This window comes from Oryza glaberrima, chromosome 3 (assembly GCF_000147395.1).
Source record: "Oryza glaberrima chromosome 3, OglaRS2, whole genome shotgun sequence".
Lineage (NCBI taxonomy): Eukaryota > Viridiplantae > Streptophyta > Magnoliopsida > Poales > Poaceae > Oryza > Oryza glaberrima.
In genome coordinates this window covers 5594692-5605635 of record NC_068328.1, presented here as the reverse complement: position 1 = coordinate 5605635, position 10944 = coordinate 5594692, and the positions used below count along the sequence as shown (strand labels likewise).

The 10944-nt window shown below is 41.4% G+C and overlaps 1 protein-coding gene across 2 annotated transcripts; it reads right to left on the bottom strand.

Moving 5' to 3' along the window:
• Positions 1-1473: 1473 nt before the first annotated feature.
• Positions 1474-10937, bottom strand: LOC127765014 (uncharacterized). Of its 2 annotated transcripts, none has more exons than XM_052289812.1 (8): positions 10664-10937; positions 6416-8832; positions 6181-6296; positions 3677-5329; positions 3478-3526; positions 3155-3393; positions 2922-3041; positions 1474-2462 (listed from the first exon to the last, which is right to left on the bottom strand). In XM_052289812.1, the coding sequence occupies exons 2-8, from the start codon at positions 8597-8599 to the stop codon at positions 2234-2236; spliced, it is 4590 nt and encodes a 1529-aa protein (XP_052145772.1). In that variant the 5' UTR covers positions 8600-8832; positions 10664-10937; the 3' UTR covers positions 1474-2233. The 2 variants fall into 2 exon arrangements, with proteins under 2 accessions (XP_052145772.1, XP_052145773.1); XM_052289813.1 differs by having other exon boundaries at positions 2922-3023.
• Positions 10938-10944: the final 7 nt, after the last annotated feature.

Below are 10944 nucleotides of genomic sequence, written 5' to 3'. Positions count from 1 at the left end.
AGTATTATTGAGAACATCATGAAACTAACATACTTTCATGTGTAATATTCATGTTAGTACGCATGCTAACCATGGGCCTGAAACTTAAAAAGTCCAAACCTTGGGTAAAAAAAACACAAATATTAGATTTTGCCAGATTACGCATGAGTATGGTTCTTCGACCCGATCTGAAAACACAAGTATTAATCTTTTTTTTTGAAGAGAAAGTATTAATCTTTCTCTCAAAAGTACATGGTTCAGTGGCCCAAAACACATGAATAAAAATGAAGGAGCACTGGCTATTTATCTGGCAATTTCATGCTTATTTGTCTTGGGAATAAAAATGCATGAATTTTAGCGTTCAGGCAAAAAAAAAACACACATGAGTATTAGACTTTGGCCCAAACTTTCACTAGTATTGTTTTTTAGGCTAAAAGAGTATGAATGTTATCTTTTGGCCCAAAAGTTTCATTAGTATTAACATTGTGACCAAAAACCCTTGAATCTTAGCATTTGGCCAAAAAATCATGAACATTTAATATTTTAAAATTAGCATGAATAGTAAAAGAGAATGAATATTTGCATGCGATTAAAATTTTCATGATTATGAACCTTGGGCACAAAAATGCATGCATTTTAGAATTTGGTTGAAAGCTGTCCAATAGTAGCCTTCAGCCAAAATTTTATGAGTTTTACCTTGGCCAAAAAAATTAGTGATAGTGTTTATGCCATAATTTTGTAAGTATTAATCTTACACCCAAAAGTGCATTAATATTAGCATTACTATTAACCTTGGGAACAAAAATGAGTAAATTTTAGCCTTATGCCCCAAAACAAGTTAGTATTAGCATTTTTTATCAGTGGCGGATTTAGGCTATTTCTGTGGGGTCGGCTAACTCTACAGCTTTTTGAAAAACATCCTATAAACTTTGATTTTTATGTATAAATAAATCCAAAAGAATTTAGAGAAATGACCCTACTTAAATACAAATCACTAGTAATTGACCCCACAGGTTTAAATTCCTGGCTCCGCCACTGCATTTGACCCAAAAATTCAGAAAGTATAGGTTTAGGGTCCAAAACATATGAATATTATTATCCTTCACATAAAATTTCACAAGTATTAACATCAAGCATAAAAACGAAGGAGCACTGGTCTTCGTCCAAAAAAATCATGAGTATTATTAGCATTGGACATAGAAATTTATGAATATTACCATTTTTTAGAAAACTGTGATTTTAGCACTATGCCTAAAACACGAGGATTAGCCTTTGGTCTAAAATTTTGTGAGTATTAACCTTGAGGAAAAGGAGTAAATATTAATCTTCTACTTGAAATTTCTTTATGCTTAGAGTTTCTCTAATTATTAACCCGCGCACCAAAAACGCGTGAAATTTAGGCTTTACCAAAATTATTACCTTTCTCACGAACCGACTCACGCAGGAGGCAACAAAAACAGACAAATGATGGGACTATCCAGAGTTGAAAGCATATATCAATGCCAACTTCAGCATCCGCTTAAGAATACAACTAACAATAAAACGAGCATCTGGCTCAAACAAAAGGTTACATGAAGCACAAGAGCATTCTTACCTCAGTTATATTTTCATTTTAAATTTACAAGAACCCATTGAGATTTCGACATCACGGGGATTCAAATTACAACAAGTTTCCAAGCTCCCTTACCCGCCACTTGTTCCATGAATGCTTTCGGAACTACATAACTCTAGTAATTAACTGCTGACTAACACTGGTCAGTTAGACTGGACACACTAGCCAATTTGCATCCCATCCTAAACGAACAAAAGAACCCAGAGGAAGGTTCCCGTTATTATTCCCCCCTCTAACCAGCCAACACTTCATCATCATGGATAAAAAGATGACAAATAGCTACATAGTTCGCCAGATGTACTAAGCTAGCAAAGCACTGGGCTCTCTAACAAAGTATGAAGCTAATACTCTTCCTTCATCAGAAAAATGATGCGAGATCCGTAGTTTCAACTTGCTTTCCACAATATACAGGACCTATACTTGATACAAGGGAGGAACAACGGCAGCCAGCACTGAGTTGATCGGCTGGACGCACCCCTTGGCTTCTCCATCACCATGGTATTATGTGATGGTTTCGATTTTTTTTGGACTACCCCTGGATTTGGTTGCTCTGTATGAAAGGCCATGCTTTGCATGAGAACAAGGAGCACTGGAAATCACAGGGTGAGTAGTTTGTAAAAAACGATGGGAGGAATCAATGCACTAGAGTGACAAACAGTACACCCCTTCAGGAAGATTTCCAGGCACTGCAAAAGACATGACATGTCTTTCGGGAAAAATTCTGCGAGGAATCATTTCTGAAGCCGATGAGGCCTCGACTCCCGCCGCATGGTTCCGGCCATGGAATCTTCCCAAACGATTTACAATAGAAATTCTTTCCAAATCTTGGCATTCAAGTTGCACATCTAGCATAGAAGACCTCTTGTTCAAGCTGCAATAATGAAAAATGGAGATGATAAGAATTAACATCAATCTAGTTTAGACAGCATCCCAGGGGTGCAAGTAAACAAACTGTCCTGACAAGTAAAATATGGGATGGAAGCTGGTGTCAGGGATTTTAAGAAGTGCAACACAGATCACATCTTGTTGTGTAGTTAATAGATGGTAATGAATTAATTCATTCACTGTGTGGACCAATGAACATGCAACCAATAAGTACTAAAATGACTTCTTGGGTTCCAATCAAAAATTTAATTTAGCACATGGGACTACAAATAAGACTTAGACCTTTGGAAAAACCAAAAAATGGAATAGGTCTTAAGACTTTTTGATGGATGGAGTATGATGGAACTCTTTTAGCGACAGATGTTGCATAATGAAAACTTTTATGCATAAATAAAGGAATAGCATTAATGTCTGCATTCGTCAGGTGGGAGTTAAACGTGTGTACCTCACAAAGTCATTTTCCATCTTCTTGATTCTTCCAGTAAATACTTCCACAACCTTTGACAATCTGTCTTCCATTTTCTTGGCATTTGTTTGTTCAGATGAGCTGCCGAATAGTGCCAGGCTTAGAACGAGAGAATTAAGCAACGGGTTTATTCAAATAAATCAGTCTATCATGCTCATAAGAGAATAAGCAAATAAGGCACAACAAAACTCATTCAATTTACAGAAACTTACTTATTTTCATGATCAGTAAGAGTGCGAGAGTTATATGATGCCATGTTGCATGCATCTCCTAGTGTGAACATAGCGATGTTATAGGTTACACCTTCATAAGCTGATGCAGCTTGTGCTCTGAGGACCTTTGCTGGTATAGCAGGAAGAATTTGCTGGATTAACCGTGTGGTCAATCTTAACCTTTTGCGCCACAAATAATTTACAGGGACATCTTCTAGATTTTCTGCATCATCCTCTGCCTGTTTTTTGAAACTTAATTCAGTACCAAATAAAGATTGCTGTGCTCAAGACCTAAAAGGTAGAAACAGTAAGGCCCTACTAACCTTCTCCATTAATCTATTAGCTGCCCAAGCCCAGTCCATCTCAGTTGTGCTGTCAAGCCAATTGAAGATTGTCACGACAGAGAGCAATATCAAGACCATAAATTAAAGCAATTCAACATAGAAACACAATTGTCACAGAAACTAGTGATAAAAAGTATCAACTAAGGACAGGCTAAACCTGTAAAGGGTGGGGAATTACCTCATGTTTCTCAAAGTTTTGGGGTGCTCAATGAGTTTATGCCAAGAAACAAGATCAGATTCTGCAGATTTGCGCTTCTTTGGCCTCCTTTGCATTATACTGGAAGGGACTGAAACTTCCATCTTTTTCGATGAAATGTAATGCCCAGGCTTAACAGATTGGCCAGAATCGATTCTTTGCTCAGCAGAATTATTGTCCATGTTCCAAGAAGGTTTTTGGACATTATATGGCGGAACAGGTGTCTTCTGCAAATTGAACATGGAAAGATTCTGACCATTTCTGTGGTTTCCATAGCGCTCAAACCAAGAAGGTGCCATTTGAGGGTTTATCCTGGGCCTCTCACTTCTTTCAATTAAATCTGATGATGCATTTGCTGGCTCAGTTTGTGCTGCAACTGCCATGCCCTGAGAGGGAGGTTCTCTTGAAGGGAATTGAGAAGGTATGCTTGGACCTCTATCTTCATTGTTCCTTGGAGCAAAGCTTAGCATCTTCATGTCAGCAGGGAATGGCCCTGGGACATTTGCATTGCCAATGTTATCTACAGACGATCTGACCGAGTTATTGGTTCCATGCGCAAACCTCTGACCAGATTTCCAGTCAACCTGTGAAGCATCAGAACCTGTTTCAGGTGATTTAAGCTTCTTTCCAGCTATATTTGCCGGATCAACATCCACGTGTCTCATGGCTTGCATTTGATGGAGTAAAGAGTAATTCTGCTGCTGAATGTTTGACGGTGTCGGGCTTCCATGTAACCCAATACCAGTGTTCTGAGAAGTCTTCATAGCTTGAAAGTTCGCTGCAGGGTTCTCCCCTTGTTTAGGGTTCATGATTCCCTGCTGGTGCAACCGTGCCAAGGATGAAACATGCATGGCAAAATTCCCGTCTGACGAATGCTTCTGTATGGATTCTCTCGACATAGTAGCTCCTGTTGAATCAAGATTTACCATCTCAGAAGAAGCTAACCCTGCATCACTGTCCCCACCTTGCTTTGTTTCTTGATTTTGTGAATTGGTAGAACTTGTGGCAACATCAGATGGAGTTGATGCTCTCTGTCCTTGATCATCAGCCTTTTGGGAGCCCCATAAGTTGGTATCTGCAGCGCTATTGGGAAACATCATAGACTGGAGAATATTGGGTGTAATTTTGTTAGGTTGCACACCGGCTAGACGCTGTGCTGATATGTTTGTCCATACATTCTTGAACACTGTTGCAGAACTGCCTTGCTGAGGCATCGCTACAGAACCAGATCTTGACTCAGAGACAGGGTATTGTTGGCCTGAACCAAACTGGTGAAATTGCCCAGTTTGCTGTCCAGTACTATCTATTTCTGAAGAGTTAAACGGTGTCGGTTGTGAACTTGGATGCCCAGGTGGCAAAGACTGGCTAGCAGCGGAAGGCTGTGTTTGATCTTCTCCCTTTGTTGAGTGCTCAGGTTGCTTGCCATCAACATCAGCACGAGTAGACCATACATGGCCTGGAGTCAATTGTCGTTGTGATGGTGGTGCGAGTCTTAATCCAAAACCTTGCAGAGAAGATTGATTAAGCTGTTGCTGAACAGTACCAGTATTATCAGGAGAACTGTTTGGCATATCAGCAGCAGCATTGCTATCTGTTGAATTGTCCACCTTATGCAGAAGTTGAAGCATATGTTGACTGCATAAAGCACAAATGTGTCAGTGCCTTATGAAGAATTTCAAGCATAAAGTGGCTACAGAAAAAAAAAAGATCGAAGAACTATGCATGGAAAAAATACACTGTTTGCAAAAGAGTTAATCAGTCCTGCAATAAATCCCAAGTAGAATATAAAGCAAAGGAATGCTTCAGTCCTACAGTGAAAGGAGCATTAATGTTGTTTGCAACCTTATGTTAAAGGCTACAGGGCTCCACAAATTTGAGTTCACTCCATTAGTAGTAGATGGCGCATATACTAACCAGTTACAATAGCTCATTTCATTTTTAAAAACACAGCCAAATACCATGTGCTGCAACGATTTCTACATTGAAAGGAGCATTGATGTTATCTTAATGCTAAAGGCAGCATACAGTTCTCCACAAATTTGAGTTCGCTCATTAGTGCTAGAGGGCACCAAAGCTAACCGGTAACAATAGCTTACTTCATTAAAAATAACTAGCCAAATACCCATGTGTTGCAACGATTTAGAATACGTACATCATAAACTCTTAAGTTTAAAAGAATATATATTTTTTAATTGAAATAGGCAAAATAATTATATTACAAACCATGAGTGCAGATGGTATAGTTATCCAGATTCCAGATAAGATTTTTCAAGTAGTATACATTTCACAGAAAATCCCATGGTGGTGGTGATGCGATGGCAGACTCACCACCATCACTCACTTAGTTTATAATAGTAGATAAAGGAACAAGTGTAGGAAACAAATTGCATAAATTACAGCAAAAAATAAACCTAAACTCTTACAAGTGGAAGATCTAGAATTCGGCAAGCAACACATGATTTGAGTAATTAAGAAATAGGAAATACCTGTTTTGAACTGCTCGATTTTGAGGCAGGCCAGCATCAGATCCTCCAAAGGGTGGTGAACTGGAGCTATTTGGAACATGTCGAGATTTAAATTGCTCCTCTCTCATCAGCATTTTCTAAAAAGGAAATTACTTCATAAATAAGACGAATAAACAGACTAAAAGTACATTAATAAAATGTATTCAAACAAAAATAACAATACTCTTCATTATGTACATGAAGTTGGCAGGCATACCTCATTTACTGAAGCCATATTACTCGAAGCCTGGGAGCTAGGAATGAATCGAGGTTTCAGGTTATTATGCAACTGATGTGACTGAGATGGAAACTGATTAGGCACTGGATTGCCTGAAGAATGCCTAATGTTCATTCCTGAGTTATCCATGGCATGATTCTGCAACATGTATGATCCCATTGCTTGCTGACCAGATTGACCCAAATTTTGGGATTCTTTTCCAGCAAAGAAAGGATGCCTCCTGGTAGCAAAATCACTGCTCACATGTTGTCCATGATTTGAACCATGCCCTTGCCTTTCAGTAGGGAGCACATTTAGGTAATCCTGGTTGTGGTCATTTGACTTTTGCTCTGCACCTCTTCCTAGTGATCCTGTAATCTCTGGACCCTTACGTCCCATATTATGGTTTTGCCCAACATGTTCACCAGTTCGACCAATAATGGATTGATACTGATCCTGATTTAAAGTTGGCATGTTTGAGCCCATCGCACTAGTGCTTTTACCGTCCGAACTGTCATTTGGCATTTGCATGGTGCTTATATCAGGCTTCATCTGTTGAGGCCTGTGGACTGAATTTGCATTGCCTCCACTAGACTTCCAAAAGCTCCCATCATTATTAAAGACGTTTGGGGTACTGTTGATGTCCTGTACAAGGGGGCCCTTGCTTTTCCAGTCATTTTGGGTGCTACCAGACTCTCTGCTGATATTATGATCAATACTGTTTTGTTGGGACATCCAAAATCCATGTGCACTTGGTGGTGTAGCATGTCCACCAGATGAGTGTGAATTATTTCTTGGCATTTCAGGTTTCTGGTGTGCCCAAATGCCATTTGATGCGTTCATTTGTTCTTGTCTACTGTAATCATCAGATTGCTTTTGTTTCATGCTCTGCTGAAAATATCCATTATTGACTCCTGCAGTTGATTGATGATTGGTACCAGTGGCATTAGAAGAATCATGTTGCATTCTGTCCCTTTGCTCATAAGGAGTTCTTGCAGCATGCTGAAAACCAGCAAAATTTGGATTATGCATTGTTCCATCACCGTAGCTAGAAGCTGATGAAGGCCGTTGATTTTCTAGATTGGCACCACTCAATGCTGAAAATTTATTCTGGTCATGACTTTGCAAGGTTGAATTGTTGGCTATAATTTGTTCTTGTTTCTGGAAGCTCAAGCCACTCCATTCTTCCTTGGGACTGTTGTCACTGGTTGTAGACTGTAGTGCTTCCTGCATAAGGGCGCTCCAGCTCCCACTCTGGAGAGATGGCAGAGCTCCACCAAAGTTGTCATTATCCATAGAACTGCCATGATCGTTGCCACCCCTCAACAGAGCTCCCCAGTTGCTATCCTCGTCATTGCCAAATAGGAACTTCTCCTCGGTAGGATCAAGGCTAGCACCACCATTTCCTGACTCTACCTGCATTGTTGATTTTTCACGCAGGCCTGCTTGAAAATCAACTTGGTTTGGCCTACTATGAAAATCTTGGTGTTGAACACCATGTTGTAGATGATTTACTGGAACAGGGGTGCCCACCTTAATATTATCACCTACCTTCCCAAGGAAATTTTGCATAGAGCTGGATGGACCTTGTTCACTCATTAAAGAGCTAAATTGCATCGATGCCTTTTCGGACTGATGTGCTGCTGCCCTTGCCATTGCATTCCGTGGATCAGTTGGGATCCCTAAGAACTGAGAGTGCTGATTTCCAGATCCATCTCTGCTGGTAGTATTTATTGGATATAAAGATGGGTTCATTTGGTGTGCAGCTAATCCCATCGGTCTCATGGGCTGAATCGGAGTGTTTGAAAACATTGAACCGTTTACAAAATTGGCTACACCAGGAGCACCACCATATTGCTCCCAATTTGTGTTACTGCTAGGATTCAACATTTGAGAATTGCTTGCCAACCCTGGGTCACTACTACCATGTAGTTGATGTGACCATGCATAAGCTGTAGATTCATTGTTTGGCATTTCATTCGTCATTGCCGAGAGTTGATCAGTTGGAAGTGGTTTTGCAGGAGCTTGAAACTGTCCAAAAGAGGGTTGCATCCTGGCTCCATGATCAAGCTGTTGTACCTGCTGCTGTCTCTGAAACTCTTGCAATTGCTTGTACATCATCTGTTGTTGCCACACCTGAAAATCACTATCACCTCCATGCTGAGTAGGGTGAAACTGTGACATTCCCAACGTATTACTGTGGGTCTAATGCACGTGAAAACGTAAGGCGTCGGCAATATGCAAACCCCAAAGTTTCATATCAAACGACACTACATGCAGCTCTTAGATCTGTCAGGTTCAGGATGATGAGGATGATTCCACTGATATTACAGCTAACACGGAAGGGTAACCCTCAACCAATAAAGCAGAATTCAAGCTGAAAGCAACCTGAAACCGGCCTCTTATTTTTCCGTAGCCTGAAATGTTAAAAATGTTCACGTTAGACTGCTGTTGAACACTATACATTGAAAAGAATAAGGAGTACAGTTCGCTGCATTGCATTGACATGCAAACACGAGGTGTTAAAGACAACATAGAGACGATAGCAGTAAGTATCCATTAAGCAGGTGTAAATTATCTCCCATTTAAAACAAGGAGTTGGTTGTGATTGTGCAATCTACCCCCATACTCTTCTCATCAAAATATCTTTTGTGGATGGATCTGCATAGACGTGCATCATTTGTAAGCTTTTGTAAAGGATTGCACCTAACATTCAGCGGTATGGTTGATCCAATTAGAATTGTGTCTGCAGTATTTTAGACTACAGAATCATTATTCTTGTGTTAATTTAAGATTAGAACCTTAAGCAATACTTAATTGAAATCATCACAATGCACCGCCTGATAGGAACTATGCTACTTGAATTAAAAATATGTAGTCATGTTTGAATGGTGATGAGACAATTTACCAAGATTAGTATTTTACATTCCTGGATAAGTAATCAACAACAAAAGTGGATCTACATCTGTATTAGAGTTAAGAAACGTTGTCGATAAATGTAGCAAGGAGGGATTCAATTTGTGCACCAACAATCTTCAAAGAAGACATTGTTGCATTTCTGGTTTGAATTATGTAAATAGAGTTCAAAGTTTGTTGGTGGCAAGTGAAGAAAGCTACGAGTGCTGCAGATCAATGCACAGGAGACACAACAGCTCATGAAACAACACACTACTTAAGCTCACTTGCTAGAGTGCCATACTTGACCGAAACTGGCATGGAGACGAAAAAATAAACACAAAAGCTCAGCTAAGTTAAGCGTATCTCCCAGGAAACACTATTAGTTAGCACGACCGAAATGGCATCTCTAAACTCATGCTGTATTCGGAAGCTATGAGCAAGGAAAAGCGAACAGAGTAGAACCATGAATTCAAAACAAAGAAACTTGAACTTGAACACATCATCACAACTATGTCAGCAGATTCATAAATACTATCACTATAATTAGGCAGCCAGCTTGAAATCACAAAGACAAACTCCATTCCCCTTAAGCAGGCACCAAAGCAAGCATATATGCAGGAGAAAATAAAGCCTGGAAATGTCGATACCAGCAGACACACCATACGATCTATTTGCTAAGCTCAAAGATGCCATTTTCCCCCACTTATATACCATTAGAAAAGGGATGCAGCCTGTAAATCTCCAAAGATGCAGAGGAGACAACAACGAATTAGCTCGAACTCTGCATCATCAACTCAGACCTCGATGCTCAAAGGAACCATGAAAAGGTGGCCACACGAAATAAAGAGAACGCATCTACTGAAGCAGACCCCAAATCCCCCACGTTTCTCCGCCGCCAGGAGACGCCCGAATCCCGGAGCATGCAACCAAGAGCAACCCAAAGCTACGCTCCCGCGCTGCTTAGCACGAGCCTACACTTTTAAGCAAGTAGATGAACTCAGCTGAAGTGAGCTCAAGCTTGAATCCAGCCAAACCCTCGACCATCCCACACAAATTACCCCTCGGAAACCTAAAATTTAGCACCCAATCAAGCAAACCCAGCCACAAAAACCCAAGATCGAGCGCCACATAGCTCCCAATTTCCCCACTCACACAGATCCCCCATGAAACAAACGAACCCCCAAACTTTTCCCCCCTCCCAAAAAAAAAAATCCCCAAGCCCCCGGTCACGCCACGACCCCCTCCCACCCCCACCCGATTCACACCCATCCCCGCAGCCCCCCCACGCAGGCACACCCCAAGACCACACCCCCCGCGAATTCCGGGGAGCCGATTCGGGCGGAGACCTACCTCGATCGGCTTCGGAACTTTAGGGCGGCGAAGCGGATCGGATCGGCGGCGCGCGCGCGTCCCCCCCTCCCTCCCCCGGGACGCCCCCCGCGGCGCTCGCTCGCACGGCCCGCGCGGCTAGGGTTAGGGTTCCCCCCCGCGGCCGCGCAAATGGCGAGGGTTTCGAGCTCCAGCAGCAAAGCGAGGGGGGCGAGATGAGAGAGAGAGAGAGAGCAGCGAGCGCAAGCGAGAGGAGAGGAGAGAGAAGGAAAGCTCAGCTCTCGCGATGGGGCTGCAAAGAT